General features: G+C 39.9%; 1 protein-coding gene across 1 annotated transcript in view; it reads right to left on the bottom strand.

The window, feature by feature from the left end:
- LOC126419049 (leucine-zipper-like transcriptional regulator 1) overlaps positions 1 to 20823 on the bottom strand; it is a 139646-nt gene that overhangs the window by 108159 nt on the left and 10664 nt on the right. Inside the window, exons 3-6 of the mRNA XM_050086120.1 lie at positions 13905 to 14076; positions 13692 to 13828; positions 13476 to 13590; positions 295 to 458 (exon numbers count right to left, since the gene is read on the bottom strand). Of these exons, the coding sequence (XP_049942077.1) occupies positions 295 to 458; positions 13476 to 13590; positions 13692 to 13828; positions 13905 to 14076 (588 nt within the window). The remainder of the gene's footprint in view (positions 1 to 294; positions 459 to 13475; positions 13591 to 13691; positions 13829 to 13904; positions 14077 to 20823) is intronic.

Below are 20823 nucleotides of genomic sequence, written 5' to 3'. Positions count from 1 at the left end.
TGGTAGCTGTAGACAAAAACAAACATGCCATTACAAATTGACAAATCACAACACTATGCATTAGATGCAAGTAATTTCCATACAAATTGATAATTGCTGTAAAATTTTGAAATCAGAAAAACAGTTTTAAAATATCATCTGAAAATGGAGTTATAAATAAAATGATCAATGGAGAGGGCCATATAGTAGTGCACAGGAGAATTACACCACCTTTATGTGGTTTGTATTAAATGTTTGCACTAAGCATTAAACTTGTCTGTGACATATAAATTTACGATTAACTTCTTGCCTCACCATTTTTCTTTGAAATGAAACTGGAAAAGGCTGTTAGTGATTTTTGCCCCACTCTGGCCACTGAATACAAACATGGACTCACGAGCTACTGCCACAGGAAAATTGCAGCAAGTAGGTGGACAGTCTCCAATTTGTGCTACTTCTTCCCAAAGCTTTGTGTCTCCCTAAAAGAAAAGAGTATAAATTTACAGAAAACACATGTTAACACTTGCAATTACACTGTAATATGTGCCATTCATTTTCAGTCAAATACAGGCAATATGAAAATAAAACACAATTACAGAGTATGTTCAGTGTTATGTTTTGTTTTCTAACATCTTATTCAAATACAGTTGTGTGTAAATAAGATCCACACAGGTAGGTTGCCACCTCCACAGCAAAACTATGAAGATGAGCAACAAACTCTACAATGACAGTAATTACTCGGGACCCAGTTCAAAATGCTTGCTTGAAGTTGATATATTTTTGTAGGTGCACCCTTCATTACTATTGCACCATTTACCATTTCACAAACACTTTCCATTTAATGGTGGTAGATATGTACAACTACTTCATGCCATTCTTTCCAACACATGCTTAACTTTTTTGTACCATGTTATGGCAGTGTCAACCGGCTGTCAACTGGTGCTGAAACTCATTTCAAAGAGCCTCGAGAATAGTGCTCTGGCTTCCTTATTTCATTTTTCTCCTATTCGTACAATTTTACAGCAGTGGCATTAATTGTATGAATGAGAGCTCTGTCATGTTGAAAAGAAAAGTGGCCAGTTTCAACTTTATTATGCAGCGTCCAATATTTCCAAACATATTTCTCTACCAACAGTTTGAAGAATCACAACTTGTCAAGGATTATCAAATCAGTCAGACTCACTTACAAACAGCTCCAGCAAATTCCACCATGGTATCAACACTATCTGATGAGTAACATTCAGCTGGCATTTACCAGGAACATGCAAATCTATTGGACATCTGCAATGTCTAGTACGATTCATCACTAATCTAACCTACAAACAGAAGTACAACTTCAAACAGCCGTGATCACTATTGCACAGTAGTTACCTTGATGACTGGTTCAAGGGAACTACGTTGCTATCATCAGATCTTCTGCAGTACATTTAACTGAATCTACTGCAAAAGATCTGATGATGGTTACATAGTTTGCTGAAACTGGTCATCACAATAAATGCTGTAAAACAGAGATTTTGGCTGTCTGAAATGTACTTCTGTTTCCACGTTAATCTAGATTGCCCCTTAACTTGATAATGTCAAGTATATGTGACTCTCCACAATGCTTTTCCATTGTTTTGGGGTCTATCATTAATAAGTTTTGTAAAAAGATGTGTAACAGAGAGCAAAACCAAAGTTTCAGAATCCTCTGCTTGTATGCTTCAGCTTGCCTATGCTACTGAAAGTATACACTTCTTTTGATATCTTCACTTCTTGACACCTATTTCAGTTCTGTGGGCACCGTTTTCAATTTAGTTTGCTAGACTGACTTGCTTAAACCTAAGACAAGTATCAATTCCAACATCTGTGCTTCGTGAGGTTTTTAAGATAAGCACTAACACCATTAAAGTTCCAGAATGAAATCTGCCTTTATGCACTACAGTGTGAACCCAAATGAAGCATCAATAACAATTTAATGCGTTCTACTATCAGTGCTAAAACATCTAATCTTATTTCTCAGCTTGGTTTGAACTCTTATTGAGTCAATATTTTTTCTATTAATGCCTGGATCAATACCAGAAAAATCAAATGGATGCATGTTCCAGATAGAGATTATGAATGAGCAGAGAATGAAATCAATCTCTCTCCAATGAACAACACACTTAAATTCATCTCAAAGCATGCTAATTTAATGAAGGAACAGTACCAGGTAAAGCCCGTTCAGTTTAAAACTTCACTCAGACAAAGAATAATGATTTGCTACTTCTTCCTAAACATCTAATTTTAAGGTGATGTATTTCTTTTCCTTTGCACAAATACCTCCAGTCTTAAATACTCTAACAACAAATATGCTGTACACAACAAAACATGTCATATGTGCCTCTGCAACTCCATTTGGATGAATGCTAGAGCACAAATACACACTCAAACTATGAAGCTGTCAAAGAACAGCTGTCAGAAACTCATTGCTGTGGGTGGAAACAGGTGACTGAATGGTAAAGGCAATTATTAATGTTATAAACAAGACTTTCACTAATAATTCTTACTACATAATAAATATAACTGGAATTTAAAGAGAATTGCTAACAATGTGTTGTATGCATGGCTCACAGAACGACCTGCTAGCAGCAGAAGTTGACATTAATGGACATACACTAAATGAAACACCACAAGCAAAACTGCTTGGAATCCAGCTGGGTACAAAGTTAAAATGGAGCCAAACATACAGATAAACTAATAAGGAAGCTCAGTTCAGCATATTTTGTGCTTTGTCATTTGCTGACCTAAAGACAGTCGAGTTGGTTTATTCTGTATATTTGCACTGCCTGCTATCTTATGGAATAATTCAGTGCATCTAAAGTAGATAAAGCAATTTTTCAGCAGAAGTGAACAGCAAGAGTATGTTGTAAAGTGGAAAACTACATACTGCACATATTTTTCTACAGATCTTAGAGTTCTTACACTCAATTCTTGATGCATTTACTGCTTAATGGTTTTTGTTTCTGCCAATAAAAATCAGTTTCAGCTGAACAATGATCTAGACAATCACAGTATAAGACACCAGAATAGTTTTCATGTTGACTTTGCCCTCCTTGTCTACAGTTCAGAGTGGACTTACTTACTCTAGTGCAAAGGTCTCAATAAAATCTTATCCAGTACTAAAAAAGAAATTGCAAATCCCAACCAACTTGAAAGAAAATTTGAAACATACCTTATTAGTCAATCTTTCTATGAAGAAATGGTTGTTTATAGTGACTTTTTTGGTGTTGGAAATAGCACTGGTGGTAGCTGACTCTGTACATAAAAAGTTTTTGATGGCATTGGGCACAGTCATACAATACTTTTTAAAAGAGTAAACCACGATTTGACTGTGTATTATTACATTTATCTTCTATACTATCCAGATTTCGGCTTTTATGACATTATCAAGTACAATGCTGAAAGTTGTTAGGCCATTATTAAGTCATGTCTGTTAAGGAAGATGGTTTACCTGTTTCCGACTGTCTTAACAGACGTGATTTAATAATGGTCTAACAACTTTTAACAATGTACTTGATAATGGCATAAAAGCCAAAATCTAGAGAGTACAAAAGATAAATATAATAATACACAGTCAATTCTTTTAAAAAGACTTTGTACATGTTGCTTTGGTACCAGTCTGGACTATCAGCCGGGGTTTCACTATGCACGACCCACAGCTACACAGGACTGGCAAGGGAAGATTGGTACAGCAGCTTCATGAGAGTATAATAGTTAATGCATCACTAACTGAAGGCGTTATTCCAGAGAGACTGAAATATACCATTGTCAAACACCTGTCCAAGAAAGGTGATAGGAGAGATGTCACTGTTTCACTGCTGACTTTTTGAAAATTTTTGGAAAGGTGATGTATTCTAGGATAGTATCCCACCTGAGCAACAATAACATCCCCAGTAAAACACAGTTTGGATTTCAGAAGTGTTTATATGTTCATTCATCAAATTTTACAAGCACTAAATAATAAAATTTTGCCAATTGGTATTTTCTGCAACCTATCTAAGGTATTTGAGTGTTTGATCAGTGTTCTCCTAGATAGACTGAAGTTTTTTGGGACTGCTGATATAGCCAATCAATGGATAATCCCATATCTCATAAAAAGAATGCAGGAAGTAGTACTTAATAATTCAACTAACATATCTGAGGAACTGCTGACACTAGTATCAGCAGCACTGCAAGCACCGTCACCATAGGCGATGCCTGAGGTTGACATGGAAACAGCCCAGTGTCACTGTATGGTTTGAAATGGGAAGGCAGGCACCGTCACCATAGGCGATGCCTGAGGTTGACATGGAAACAGCCCAGTGTCACCGTATGGTTTGAAATGGGAAGGCAGGCACAGAATGTGTCTGTGCCCGAAGCACTAGAGACTGTACACTCACGTTGCAGCAATCCACTGTAGCCAGAGCCCAGTGGACAAGGAGGACAGCATGGATGTCTTGAGAATCCGTGATCTCCCAAGGAGAGGAGGAATGCAGTGACGTGTGTTTACCTTCAAAACGCTGTTTGTGTGTGTGTGTGTGTGTGTGTGTGTGTGTGTGTGTGTGTGTGTCAGTCCTATATCATCCGCAGAGAGAGAGAGAGAGAGAGAGAGAGAGAGAGAGAGAGAGAGAGAGAGAGAATCACAATCAGAGCTCGCCATGGGCCCCAGTTATTCAAGGCTAGCTGAGCCACACTCAATCTCAGTCCTCTATTTGTGTTGCTATAGCTCTTTGTGTAATTAATTGGTTCCTGCAGAATGTTACTTAAACACTGTGTTCAAGTTGTTAATGCTTCTGTGGAATAAAGTTATGTTCAGTATACTGGTCATGTTGTACTTATACCTAATTACAACACATACTTATGAAATTCTTTTCTGGGATGTAAAAGTACAGTTTTCAAACTATACAAAATAATCATAAGAATATTAATCAGCAACAGCAATTGAGCTTCTTGCAAAAATCTTTCCGAAACATGTGGAATTTTAACTATATCATGTGAATACACTGACCAATTAGTTATGCAAATCAAAAATGACCTTGATAATTACCAAGATAACAGTTCTATCCACAGTCATGGGACAACAGCTAGACTAAACTTACATTTACCAAGAAAGAATAAACATAGAATTCAGAACAGCAGTTTCCACCAAGGGATAAATTTTACAATAAATTGTCCAAGGAAAGTAAAGATATTATCAAAACAAACACACTTAAAAATGCAGTGAAAAACAGCTGTTAATCACTACGTTCTGTATAGTGAAGGATTACTTAACTAACAACGAGTAGGGGTTTCATAAAAAATGTAACAAAGTTGTTAATAATAATAACAATAATAATAGTAATAATTAATAATAATAGTAATGTAATAATATTATCTATCATTTCATGAAACACTTTTGCACTATAATGCTTTTTTTCTATTCTGGAAAACCTTCTCTCAAAGCTTTGCAATGTAAATACTAACACCTTAGCCTCTTTCTGATTTCAGTATCTCACTCATTGTAGAGGGATGCTGATTCAATTTTTCAGGCAAGTAAATGGGAAGTTGTGATACACAAAATTGTCCCAACATCGTTATGGGTTCTGATGTCAGGTAACTCTGTGTGAGGGCAATGTTACACTACGAAAATGAATGTATAGTGTTTGGCAGTGAGGTACGAACAGTGTGGTACTAGCTTTATACTTTATTCAATAACTTCTTTGCGAACCTGTATCATACAGTATGGATAAGCCAAACGAGATAGTGCTGTTTTAAAGAGAAACACCTCTTATTTACAAATATAGATGCTTCAGCCTCCAGCTGTTATCCTGATTTAAGTTTTTGTTGGTTTCCTTAAATTATTTCAGACAGACACTGGGATGGTTCCTATTATAAGACTACTGCTGCTGACTACCTGTCTCTTCCTTGTCAAACTAATCCTGGAACTATGTAAATGCCTGCATACTAGTTGTGGCAATAAAGAAACTGGACTCGTACTCTAACTTTATTAAAAAACCTCACACAACTGAAATGTTGTCCCCTTCAATTATCCCCTCTCTGATCTCTGCATTGCTTCATGCAAATTTTCCAGTGTTGGAAGCAGTGCTGCACGTCTTTTTCCATTATGCAGTTGAGGAGGCTTGTTGCTTTTTCCTTCACTACATCCTTGGACTCTAACCTGGTTCCTAGAGTGCACACCTTAGTTTTTGAAAGGGAAAGAAGTCACATGGTGCTCAAACAGGTGAATACAATGGATGTTTCACCACTGGAATGTTGTTTTTCACCAAAAACTTCTTCACGGACATCAGATTACAGGCTAGCATGTCGTCATGACAAAGAATCTATGAGCGATTCTACCACAGATCTGGTCTCCTTCATCGCATACATTCATGGAGGGTCTTCAGAACAGTTAAATAATAAGCTTGATTGAATGTCTGACCTTCAGGCACCCAATCAATATAGACAACCCCCTGGATATCGAAAAAAACAATCATCGTTACTTTGAATTTTGATTTGCTCATGTATGCTTTCTTCTTCCTAAGGCATTGACGGCTCTTCCAATGCATGGACTGTCTCTGGATCGTATTGGAATATTCATATTTCATATCACATAATTACTTCACTAAGGTAATCAGGGTCATTATCAATGTTTTCATGAGTGTCAGCACACCAGTCCACTCGATGTTGCTTTTGCTTATTTGTGACGATTCTTGGCACCACTCTAGCACAAACTTTGTCATGCTGAGATCATCACGCAAAATCTGTCTAATTGTTCTCTTATTCATGCAGGCAAATTCTGAAATTGCTCGAATGCTCAAGTGGCTGTCTCCTTGAACAATTCTACTGACCACCTTCAAATTCTCTTCAGTTTTCAGAGTGGAAGGATGGCCCAATTTCGGATCACCTTTGATATCTTCTCTACCATCCTCAAACCTCTTAACCAACACAAAAAATTGTGTATGAGATAGATACTGACCACCGTAAACTTGGTTCAACAAATTGTAAGCTTTTGTAGCAAATTTTCCAAGTTTTGTGAGAGATCTGATGTTAACGCATTGTTCCACTTTAGAGCATAGCATAATTCCAATGGAGCTCAGACACACAACCCACTTCTAAGTCTGCTCACAGTCAGACTAACCAACAAAGTGGCATGAAATTTTGTACATGCGTCTCTTTGTCATCGACATAGCTGGAAATATGCAGAACACCCAGTATGGTTTCTTTATTGCCATGCCTTGTACATGAATTACAGTTTTCTTTCTTGTTCTTAAATTTTAATACCACAGCATGCCCAATATCCTCGTACAAGTATTTCACAGATAAACAGAACTATTACTATAACTACTAGCCATCAATGTAATGATATTTACGATTGTCAAAGAGCACCACACACTAAATAAATAAATCTACAAAAATATCTGAATATTGAGATCGAAGAATTGAAAAGGTTTGTTATCCAAAGGCTGGGTAGTAGCATTCACTGTAAAAGTGCATAACAAGTAGAAACACTGGATTCTGTATTTACACATGTAGGTTGTTATGCAATCAAGTAAATATTAAACTATCAATAGGACATAAAGCATCAGGTAAAATATAACAGAGGAACCTGTAGCTTTCTTCGGAGTAGCTTTTTTCAGAGTAGCAGCTTTCTTTTTACTTGATTACATTTAGCTACTATAAGTGTGAACAACAGTGAGCAGAGGGCCCTCTAGTGAATTCCAAGGAAGACACTTTCCACCTGGTCTCTTGTTCAATATATTTATTCACTTTGATCATGATTTTTGACCTATTATAGCAATTTAAAGTGGTAACCACAACAATATAAATGCTTAATGACCAGTTCAAGTTTAAAAATACATTGCACTCTCAAATTATTTTATAAAAATTATAATTGTTTCTACCCGATTATGAAGTGTATGGGAAATGAGAATACGGATAACTGCATACGCATCAAACACATGTAGACTGTACACGGTACAAAGGCTGACTGTAACATTAAAAAATGCGGCTCGCCAGAGCAGTCAGAGTTCAAAGATTATGCTTCACGCGATCAATGTGACCTATCAACGCCACCCCCCCACCCCCCTGCAGTACGGAGTACGGCCTGTGAGGTCTGAGGGGAGGTTGTGTGGGCGTCGGCTTCGGAGTGAGTGAGTAGTGTGAGGCGACAGGTGCACAACTGGAAGCTCCATCTCAGTCAGGGCAGTCGGCGAAGGTGCGGTGACGAGCTGCAGGTCCACATCATAATCAGACAGCCAGCGGGGGCAGATGATGCGTCGCCCGGCCCGGCAGTAGAGGTGTGGGGAGGGGTGTGGCATGCAGATTGAGCCGTCCGAGGAGATGAACGCACGAACTCTTGATGGATCGCACTCTCTGGGGAGGGACAGGCTATGCACTATCTTGACATCTAGTTCCTCATCGAGTGTCGAGTCTGCAGTGTCCGTAAGGAGCACGAGAACACGGTCGTCGAAATTGACAATTGACATGTCGTTGACGCGGTTAGGTAGTACACTGCAGCACAAGTTGAAAGTCGGGGAGCAAGTGTCTCCAGTAGATGAAACGTCATCAAAACCTGCACATGGGGTTGTTGTTGACATGCTTGGAAATCTGCGAACTGCAGTGACGAATCATCAGAAGGAGAAGACCCTACCCTGGGATGAGCTAACTCATTATCGGGCTCGGCAACGGAAAATTCGTCCAGATGGTCTGACTGGGATGGCAGAGGGGCATCGGAGTCCACGAAAGCAGGCTTGAGCCTGTGTAGTGAAACAGTCTGCGGGTGATCTTTAACCATAATGTCGAATGCCATCTCCCCCCTCCGGAGTACTTCAAAGGGGCCGAGGTATTGGGGTTGCAGGGGTTGTCTAATGGAATAGTCCCTGAGCATAACGTGGGAACATGTGTGCGGTTGGCACGTAAGTGTCCGGTGGGGAATGACTGACAGGCGTATGTAGCCGTGCGTGTCTAAAGTGGGTGCGCATTCTGTGGTGTCACCGCCAGACACCACACTTGCTAGGTGGTAGCTTAAATCGGCCGCGGTCCATTTAGTACATGTCGGACCCGCGTGTCGCCACTGTGTGATCGCAGACCTAGCGCCACCACAAGGCAGGTCTCGAGAGACGATATAGCACTCGCCCCAGTTGTACGAGGAGATTGCTAGCGACCATACGGACGAAGCCTTCCTCTCATTTGCCGAGAGCCAGTTAGAATAGCCTTCTGCTAAGTCCATGGCTACGACCTAGCAAGGCGCCATTAGCCTTACCTACTTTGAGAGTTATAGTATAAATGTCTCAAGAAGAATGCTGTAGTCATCAAATAATAAAGTTAAGTATAAAGCAGCTACGTACTTTTCTTGCTACCATTCAATAGTTATCCTGTTCCAGAATTGACGCCCGTCGGCGTGAGTGTGTACGCGTGCCTTTCTATCGGCTACCCGTCACTGTGGACTGGCTGCCTTGTCAGTCCACTTCACATTCTACTTATAAAGTCTGGGGAGATGGGGAAATCCTCGGGTGCCTGAGGCAGGATAAGTTCCCCAGGTAGAACCAGAGTCTCACTGAAAATGAATTCAGAGATGGTTCCCTGTAAGTCAGGTTTAAAGGTTGAACGAAGACCGAGTGACACCCACGGAAGCACCTCAGACCAGAGGCAGTCTTGGCACCTGAGTGTTGTTTTAAGGGTGGGGTGCCATCGTTCCACTAAACCAACGCTTTGCAGGTGGTAGGCTGTTGTATGAATTTTTTTAACACCGCAAAGGTTATATAGAATCGTGAAAAGTGCAGACTCAAAATGTCGAACCTGGTCAGTGGTGATGGTGGACAAGCAACTGAACCTAGTGGTCCGTGATGAGACGAATCCCTTGGCCACGGTTTCTGCTGTGATGTTGGATAAAGGAACAGCTTCCACCCAACGAGACATGCGGTCGATTGTGGAGAGGATATATCTGTAGCCCTCTGACACGGTGGTAGAGGGCCGATAAGGTCAATATGTACATGACGAAAACATCCTTGGGGGAGGGGGTGGTGTCCGATTTTGTTGTGTTGACGGGAAATGCAGCTGCGTGCCCAGGTTTGACAGTAGCACTGAACCTTGGACTATGTTCAGGGTGAGTTTGTAATGGGACAAGAAATCCAAACCGAGAATTGGTTCGTCAACGTTGGTGATGTAAAAAGTCCATGGGAAACGTAGAGAAGGAGATAGATGCACAATAACTTTAGCAGAACTGACAGTTTGTAAAGTTGATTCATTGACAGCACGGAGAAGCGACTTCGTCGTTGAAAAAACGGGAGGAGCCAACGATGTAGGCACAATGGACACATCAGCGTCTGTGTCGACTAAGAAAACAAGTCGCGACGAAATGTCGGTCACATATAAACGACCACTCGGCCAAGAGGACGAGTGGATGGAGTGCAATGTTTGATGACACCTGTGAAGTTCCCTGCAGGACTCGGCATCTTTTAGATCCTGCGGTCGGCATTTGGGTGCTGGCAAGGTAATCTGCACTTCTTGGCCTCATCCCTGAAAATCTTGTAGTACCAACAGTACGGATGAGCTGGATGTGGTGGTGGCGGTGATTGTGACAGTGGATGAGGTTTGTCCTCGTTGATCTGTTCCGGAATGTAGACCGGGACGTATGGTGCGCGCGCGGTTCTTGAGTGCTCGGAAATAGACGAGAGCTGGTGAGTACTGCCTGGTGGTGCAGATGGCATGGAGGTGGAACAAGCCCTGCCTCTGTCCGCAGACAGCCGGTAAACAGGCGGCATAGTGCCAACCAGCGGTGAGAGGTGAGCTGGTTGTTTTTGTCGCGGTAGTGCATACAGCTGATCTGCAATGCGAAGGCAAGAGCCGATAGACTCAAAGGAGTGCAGTAGCAGGTGTATCTGCAGGTTGGTAGGTAACTTGGCAGACCATACCGCCCGCAGGGTAACGTCCGGGATCATGTGTTCACTCAGAAGTAGCCGAAGGCGGCACCAGAGTTGTGACAGAGTGCGGTCCCCCAAGTGTTCCTCGTACAGGATGTTGATTATTAATTCCTGTGGCGAGCGGGCGAGTTGGTCCAATATTGTCTTCTTGGCAAACTCTTATTTTGGCAGCAGCAGTGGCGAAAGGAGGAGGTCACAAATTAAATCTGAGTGGTCATGGAGGTGCATGACGAGACACAGAAATTTAGAGTTGTCGTCGGTCACTCAAAAAGGTGCTTCACAAATGTAAACCATGAAACCGGGTTGTCCTCGTATAAAGGAGGTAGCTTCGGCAGGCAGCAGAGGGGTGGGAGGGGGGGTTGGCTTCAGCGTATCTTGGGAGGCTTGCTGTCCCGTGGTAGGATAGGCTGTACTCTAACCCAGCACTACTGGCGTGGGCATGTTACTAGCAAACACATCCTGAACAATGGCCGGTTGCAATGTCCCTGATGAGTCACGGAAGCACACTGCGGCAGGCATGATCGGTACCGTGGGAATGAATGGGTGAGTGGCACATGAGATAGACCCGTAAACTGGACCGGAGGTTAAAGGCACAGTACTTAAATTGTCCACCTCGGAAATGAGGTAGAAGGCCGGGGCGGCAGGCGCAGATGGTACTGCAGAAGGAGCGAGCAGCTGTATGGTTGGAATCGGGGCCCCTGTCAGTGAGAGGATAGGGGGGGGGGGGGGGGGGGGGTGAGGGGGGGGTGTTGTTAATTGGTGTGGCAACAGCGAGAGTTTTCTGTGCACATCAGAGATGCATCCCATGTGGTAGGACAATAAATCACTGGTGAAACCTGCTGGCGGTCACCTTGTTGTGGTACAACGTTCCTGGATGGCGAAGCGCCGTTGGGTGTGCTCAAACCCACGTGGTCGAGAAACTGGGCAGCAGATCTGGTGGTTGAGCCTGGAGAACTCGATTTATAAAAATGTCCATTATTAAATTGTGAGGAAGGCAAAACTGGGATAGCTTGATAGCAGTTGACCGCATGTGCGTTTTGCGCAAATGGCAGCATTGCACACGGCACTACTGTAACCGATGCTGTGGCACGTAGAGGATCAAAGCACGTGTGAATTTGGGTCCCTATGAACACTACATGAGTGATCGATCGCTACAAGATTCTAGAAATCATCCACTTCATCTTTCACATGTTGGCGTGCACAGTCCAGCGACACGAAACCCGAGTCCATTGAGGTAATGGCGTAACACTCAGCCGTTTTAGAGCTGCAAAGTTTGAGGTTAACTTCGTTGGAGATCGCGAATCACTGTCCGTTAGTGGCGAAACAACCATTGGCAGGGGTTTGGAGTGGCCTGGTAGTAGTAGCTGAGCCTCCAAATCCTCGTATAAAACATTGAGTGAAGCAGCCATGGCTGTTGATTCCACATAGCCAGCGCAGTAATTGCGGAAAACTTAGAAACTTGTAGAAACTTCGGGGTCACCAATATGGGAAACGGGAATATGGATAACTGTATATGCAACAAACTGTTCCCATAATTGTCTATACATACATATATTTCACCACAAAGAAAGATAAACGTTTACACTGTACAAGGTACAAAGGCTGACTGGAACATTAACATGACTGGTTAAGAGTTCAAAGATCATGCTTTACGTGCTCGATGTGACCTATCGACACCACAAGTGCATCAGTGCATCATTCCTTTTAAGAGGACACTATCCTTGGGTCAATCATAATAAAGTAGGAAGAGCTATAATTTTTGAAAGAGTTTGCTTTTATAAAATTTTTTAGGAAAATGTGTTCTTAAAGTTGAACCAGCCTAAGCAATTTATGTTGTTACAGCTACCACTATAAAATGGCATAATAGATCAAAACCATGATTACAGTAAATACATTTAATACCAGTTCTGTTTCTAAAATACTGCAGGACTGTGCATACAGGTAAACAGAAAACACTATAATGACAGTTTATTTCTAATACTGTGCACAGGTCAGTTTTCTGCAATTTGCCCATCTTGTTAATCTGTACCTTGACCTGTTCCATATTCCTGAAGGTTCACTTTTTATAAAACCTACTGAACACAATGAAGTAATTAATGCGCAAAAGAATATAATATCTAAGGAGCTATCAGCACAGTACTATTGTACTCCGTAACAAAGTTTTCATTGTGGAGGAAAAATAGGGCAAATTCAGTGACAGTAAGAACTCCACAAATTAAATGGGCAATCAATTTAAGAACAGGAAACAGTCTGCTTTAAAATGATAATGAGTAGAGTAAATCAAACCAAGAAAAAAAGGTTTTATGAAATTGTGCCAGCCTGAAATCACTTCAAAGTGCCTTATGAGTATTAACAATACTAGTAAAAACTGTCACTGGTCCTAATTACCAGGGAAACAACAGTACATAATAAAAGCTTTAGTTATGTTTTATATTTGAATATTCCATTTACTGGGATGGAATGACTGGTTCATATAACCTTCAGTTAGCAGTCAATTAGCAACTTACATTAATTCTGTACTTCTTTCTAGGTACCCACTCTCCAATTATATGAAGTATGTTTCAGTTACGTACAGCAGAGTGAATGTGAATATCTCACCACAAGTGATATAGTCCACATGTCATTTAGTCTCGCATTTCCATCATAACCAGCAAAGATCCATAACTTTCCATCATAAACAGCGGCCCCATGGGCTGACCGTGGTACAGGTGTCCTCAAACAGTCAAAACAATAATATATATAGCTTTTGCACACTACTTGTCACAGGTTAGTTGATTTCTTTCTCTGTACAACAAATACTGTCTTCAAACATACTTGCCAAAGAACTTCCATTCTATCCACTGTCCACTGCCAAACCTGTACTCAAATAAATCATTCTTATTTGTAAGATTTGAGTTTGAATGGATGTCACCGGTATAACCTCCAAATACAAACATGGATGACTCGTGTACCTGAAAGTGAAACCAACAATTAACTTTAAAAATGACCCTTGAAAAAATCTGAGAAAGTAAATTAATGATAACTTACTACAGCTGAATGATGGTATCTAGGAGCAGGTGGTGTTCCAGTAGAGAAGGCACGTCCCCAAGACTTTTCTTTTACATCGAACCTGAGCAAATCATTAAGCATACTCTTTCCGTTGTCTCCTCCAAATACATAAATTGCATCTGAATATGCCACAACTGTGTGTTTACTTCGCCTGAAATATTATAAAAGAATATTGCTGTTTGTCACAAATATTAAAGCCTTTGAATTTCTATCCACAGTACTCTCAGTATTAGACATTTATGTATAACTTACACCCATTTACTCTTCACTGAAAATTTTTAGTGAAGTAAGTTAAGTAGTCTCATATTAATATTAATTTATGGATATATTAATAAAATAAAGCCATAACAAATGGAAATGGACCCCCATTCACAACAAGTGAAAAAAAATAAAACTTTACTTCCATTTCGACACTTACACCAAACAAAAGATTAGTTGAACACATAGGGGGTGCCAAGAGAAAGAAGACAGGGAGGAGGAGAGGGGAATGGAAAGAGTGGCTGACATCTGGAAGGGAGGTATTAGAATGTGACTGTGACTCCACCAAGCTCATTCTGGTGGCAGGACTTTTCATTACAATGTATTTGTTGAACTGTTAAAAATTCAAATAAAAATATTTAAACACTGGAAATCCAGGATGGAATGTAACAATGTTATGAAAAGGACAGTTCCTACTTCAGCTGCCAGAGGCTATAGTCATGTGTGCGAGTTGAGTTCACGTGAGTGTGTCCATCATCTATTTTTGACAAAGACCTTGTTGGCTGAAAGCTTATTTTGTGAAAGTCTTTTTTTTTGTTGTGCCTACCTGTGACTCAGTGTCTCCACTATATGGTGAGTAGCAACTTTCCTTGTCATAATAAAAATAGTTACAATATTATGAGAAACACTCCTCTATATGGAGAGTAGCAATCTATCCTTTTTGTAATACTGTCATTATTCCATCATGGATATTCTATTGTTTGATAAAATACTACCTGTTATAAATGCTAGATGTTAAAAGAGACTCAAGCCGGGGAAAAGGGATATCATTCAATACTAAGCACTTGCTGCGAGGAAAAAATTGGCAAGAGCTTCAGGAGGAGGAAGAGCAGGAGGAACCCAGAAAAAAACATGCTGTGGATACTACATTACAGCATATGACCATTGTCACATGTCAACATTAGCAACAAGTAAAACTCCTGAAAAATTTCTTCATTCAGAATGACAGATGACTATCTTTTTTTAATGTCAGGCAAATGCATTATTGGGAAACAGCTTGAACAACTGCTGGTGTGTGACCATGGGAAATGAATGACAGAAGGAGGAGGATATTAGTGTTTAACGTCCCGTCAACAACGAGGTCATTAGAGACGGAGCGCAAGCTCGGGTGAGGGAAGCATGGGGAAGGAAATCGGCCGTGCCCTTTCAAAGGAACCATCCCGGCATTTGCCTGAAGCGATTTAGGGAAATCACGGAAAACCTAAATCAGGATGGCCGGAGACGGGATTGAACCGTCGTCCTCCCGAATGTGTGTGCTAACCACTGCGCCACCTCGCTCGGTGAATGACAAAAATCTGATGCTGGCCAAATAGCATGTGCTGGATTGCTGTTCAAATCGCTCACCAATATTTTATGAAGTTTTAGATTTCAAATACTTATTTTAATGACTATTGCTGTTAGAATTTGCTGTAAAAGTAATTTATAAGTGGATTTTCAGTCATCTCAGACTTTCTTTTTATGTTATAGATTTGAGTGGTCTGTTATTCTTGAGTGTGCTTATGTCGTTCATTGAAGTCTCAATGGTGTGTTTATATTTCACAGTGTGCTGTTGCAGCTGTAGTGGTTATAAGGTCAATTACTGACAAAGATGGTTGTGCACTGTATTTGGTTATTAAGTTTAGTTGTCTTCAACTGTTCATCCAAATATTAACAGTTTGTTTACATTTTGCGGCATGCGGTTGCAGCTGTAGTGGTTCTTAAGTATTGACCAAGATGTTTGTGCACTGTTATTCGGTTATTGAATTTAGTAGTTTTCAATGGTGTCCCATGCTGCTTCTGGTGAAATAACAGTATAATAGCCTTTTGCTCACTGTGTTTTATAAAGTTGTTTGTGCATTGTAGTCATTTATTAAATTTGATACGGAAGTTTTCAGCTGACATTTATTAATGTTTCTAGTGAAATATTTCAGTAAAAACTTTAATTCACTGAGTTTAGTTTCATAGAGTGTTCCAGTTGACACTTGAATTTTTTGGTTTTAGATTAAAAATTGTATGAAGTTTTGTGGTGCTGGTATTAACTGTGGTTTAGTAGTATTAACGGAACTGCAGTGAAACCTCTATTTTATGTTTTCTTGCAGTCCACATTTAAAAAACGCAGAATTGAGGGAAGTGCAGAACTGAACTGAGGAAGTGCAGAACTGAACTGAGGAAGCGCAGAATTGAGGAAAATGTTGAAAAACCCCCAAGATATAAGCAAAAACACACAACTGGCATATATGACTAAAAATCGCAATCCTCTCCAATACTTTATATAAAATCTGTTGAAGTGAAGGAAATTAAATGTATAATACGATGTCCACACAATAATTTGTGGTAATGTATTTCATCTATTCTTAAAAAGTCACAGATGTGTAACAGCAAGTAAAAACTCATCAAAAAACTGAAATTGGTATCTGGGTACAAGGTAATTGTGCTGTTTTCAGGCATGCTACGACCACAAATTGTACATTTAAAACACGCGTTTTTGGAAGATCATCCTTTGTGCTCACACAGAAAAAAGCAAAACTTGACGAACATGTTGAATTAAACCAAAAGCAGCAGCTAAGGGGTTAAAGCATAAGCATAAATGCAGGCATCTGCTTAATGACATACTCTGTCAGAATTGCTGTTATTGTTTAATCCTTTTCTTATGAGCAGCACTTCATATGCTCACCACTGTTAAAGTGTTATTTTACACATGATGAGAGAAACAGAGACATGAAAAAATGAGTTTACTTCTCCAACTGACGTCAGAAGCTTATTAGAAGTTGTCTCAGTGAATTTCTGTATACTGTGTAAAATGTAAATCTGAAAGAAAGCTCAGGTGCTACAGTTTTGCTACAAGCCCTTTATCAATTCTGCCAATCTTTACCATCTACAGTGTCTGCTGCAAAGTAAATACATGAGTAGTGCGTGTAGTTGTTGCAACTGTATCACGTCAGATTTGAACACTAAAGTCTTTAAAATGTGCTATTGCAAAACCCTTGTTCTATTACCACGTGACACCTCTGTCACAGCACATCATCTGCACAAAAAGTTTATTTTCAGCATTTCACAAAATGTTTTCACCTCTACCTGCACTTCTCTCGCTAAAGGCCCACTCCCCTTCTCCACACTTCCAGTAGGTGAGCTCAGGTTACATGTGCTAGTGTGGTGTTAGTGGCTGCATTGAGTATTGGGTGACTTATTAAGTCGCCAATCAATAAGAGTTCACTGGCCAGCCAGAAATGGGTGACATTTCCTTGATTATGACTGAGCATATTCTTCAAGACCCATTGTTTGAATTTAACAGGCTAATGACTGATATTGCCACTATATACAGTACATCAGAAATACAAGCAAAAAGATGAGACTGAGTTATAAGTGGCACAAGAAAAAGTGGTGGCTGGGTCGCTTCATCATATATTGGCTCAGTATGGAACATTTCATGTCAGCTGTCTTGTTTTTCCATTACTGCTGCAACCTAGCAGTAGTTTTATCATAACTGCATGGTGAAGCTAAATGTTGCAAGATGTGCTGGCAACAAAGATCGTGGATTACATCAGCATTTCCCCTCTCACATCTCCCCTCTCCACAATGGCCTAAAATATTCTCTTAATTCTGCCACCACCCGTGGTGTGAACCATCTGTCTTCTGAGCCGTTTCCAACCTGATCAGTCACATCAAATGGCAGTAGAAAGAAAGTGGGATGGAGTCAAGCAAGATGTTGAGTAAGAATTTAGAATCAAGTTAAACATTACTAGGAAGAAATGTAAAATCAGGGCGTTTTTAGCATTGACCTTATGGGTTTTTCACAGGGGCTACAAAAATATGGTGTAGAATCGTGAAAAATGTAAAATCGGAGAATTTAAAATCAAAGTTCCACTGTAGTTGCTTTCTTAGTAGACGGGAAATTCGAAATCACTATTGTTAGTTCTTTAAATCCTTCTACTGTAGTAACTAGGTAATGTATATGTTTGGTGTTTTTTCAGTAATTCGCACTTTACCATGAGTGAGAAGTGTGGGCTTTGTTGTAGGTTTGTGAGTGGTTGGTTATGGTGTGAGATTTGTTCAAAATATTTTCATTGGGGGGGGGGGGGGGGGGGGGCGGCGTGTAGTGGGGAAGCCATTGGGCATTCTAGCAAGATCCTCTCCTGGAAATACAGAATTTGTAGCAGAAATAAATTAATAGACTAGCAGGAGCATAAGATCTGTGCCCTTCAGGTGCAGTTGCAAAACACAAGGGAGGAACTAGATAGGATGAGGAGGGATAAGAGTGCTGGGGAATGGGAATTGTCAGTTGGTAAGAAGAGAGCTAGGAGCAGGAGATATTCAGACAGTTGTACTTTGTATATTAGCAACAGATTTGACCAATCACTTTCTGAACATAGATGGTGAATTAAGTAGGAACTTTCTAACAGTGAATCATGTAACTCCCTTGGAAAATGCCTTTCCGAGACTGATATCTGAAATACTCTTCTGTGATACTGACAAGGGGGAGAGTGAGTCATAATTAAAGCATTGAAGACTAAAGACTCATGGATACGATGGAGTATCTAGCAGAATACTTAAGTCCTGTGCTGCACATGTTAGCCAGTTCGTAATTTTTCCTTTATGAATGGTCAGTTTCCTGGATGATTAAAGTACTCAGAAGTAAAGCCATTTTATAAAAAGGGAGAAAGGGATAATATACACAATTTTAGACCTATTTCCATGCCATCAGTGTTTGCGAAAGTTATTAGAAAGGCTGTGTATGTAAGGATAACTGATCATTTCATTTCTCAAAATTTGCTGTCAAATGAACAGTTTGGTTTTAGAAGTTGTTTAACAACTGATAATGCTGCTCTCTCCTCACTCTGTAAGGTACTGGATGGATTAAACAAAAGATTTCGAACACCAGGCTTTTTTTTTTATTACCTATGGTGTTTGATTGTGTTGATCACATAATATTGCTATAGCAGTTGGACCATTGTCGAATATGGGGAGTAGCTCTCAACTGGTTCACCTCTTGCATTAAGAACAAGCAGCAAAAGGTCATTTCACACAGTATTGAGAATGATGGTGATGTGGGGTCCATGTGAGGCATGATTAAATTGGGGTGAGGGGGTGCCCAGGGATCAGTGCTGGGGCCACTCGTGTTCCTTATTTGCATAAATGATATGTCCTCTAGTATTACAGGGGATCATAAAATATTTCTGCCTGTTAATGACATTAGCTTGATAGTAAAGACTGCTGCATACAATGTTCACACTGTTTCAAATAGTGCAGTTTAAGGCATAAGTTCATAGTATGTAGAAAATAAACTACCACTAAATCACAATTACACTCAATTTTTACAGTTTCTAACAAACAATTCAACAATACCAGATATTTTAATGACACAGAATGGAAATATGATTAGTGAGACTGAACAATTCCAATTTATAGGTGTTCAGATACACAGTAAGCTGTTGTGGAAAGATCCTGTCCAAGGTCTATAGGAGCGGAATGTTCGGGCAATAAGTGGTGCAAGTTTGTGAACCTCTTGTTGACCCCTGTTCATTAGTTGCGGTATTCTGACACTGGCCTCTCAATATAAATATTCTTTACTGTCATTTCTTATTAACAATGTCATCTTACTCCCAATAATTAGCAGCTTTCACTCAGTCAATATGACACAGAAATTCAATCTGCATTTGGATCACACTTCCTTGGCACTCATGCAGGAAGACATGCAGTATTCTGCTGCATCCATTTTCAATAACCCACCATGAGAATTCAAAAATCTTACCAGTGATCCATGTGTTTTCAAATCTAAACTGAAGAGTTTCGTCATGTGTCACTCCTATTCTGTCGAGGAGTTCCTCGAAAAATTAAGCTGATTCCTGTGTTGCATTGTTGATTGCATTTAAATAAAGTTATAGCTTGATGTCTTTTTAGGATTAATAAAGATTTTCTTAATCTGTTATTACTTTTCTATTGCAATTTCATGTACAGATACATTCCATGGCCATGGAGATTTGTTCCTCAATTTGGTCCTACAGAATTAGACACATAAAATAAAAATAAATAAATAAGTAAATAAATAAATTACATACAATTTACCACACACTGGTGATGCTCATTACCTTGATATTTTTCTTCATTCTCCTTATCACATAAGGGCAGTGAGCTGATCTTTGGCATAATTTTGTGATTATCTTTATTCAAAAGAAGGGGTGTGGATATGTGTTATAAACAGCCAATGGACACTTAACATCTACTTTTATACTCTGCAAAATATTACGGTTTATGATGGAGAGTACATAGTGTCATGTATATCTCTTCCTTTCAACTAACTTAGTACTGAGCGTTAAGAATAACTGCCAGCACATATCCAACGGAGCCTAAATTTTCTAATTTTAGAATTTTGATAACTATAGAAGATATTTGGAAAAAAGGAAGTAATATATTTCATGACCCGTCTAGATCTACTCCCCGAATTTTAAGAGTAAACCTCTCTGTGATACATAATGTCTTTCTAGCAGCATACACAACAGCAGTCTGCCCACTATTTCTGTGACTAAATGAATATGTGATAGAGTGCATGTGAGATAGACTCAAGCTGACAAGCAATAGTCAAGAACTGGCCACAAGAGTTCTGCGAGCAAACTTTGTGGATGAAGCGTTCTGCCCAAGTATTATTCTAATGAGCAACATGAAA

Source organism: Schistocerca serialis, chromosome 9 (genome assembly GCF_023864345.2).
Source record: "Schistocerca serialis cubense isolate TAMUIC-IGC-003099 chromosome 9, iqSchSeri2.2, whole genome shotgun sequence".
Lineage (NCBI taxonomy): Eukaryota > Metazoa > Arthropoda > Insecta > Orthoptera > Acrididae > Schistocerca > Schistocerca serialis.
The sequence above is the reverse complement of the archived record's forward strand: the minus strand, read 5'-3'. Positions and strand labels throughout refer to the sequence as shown.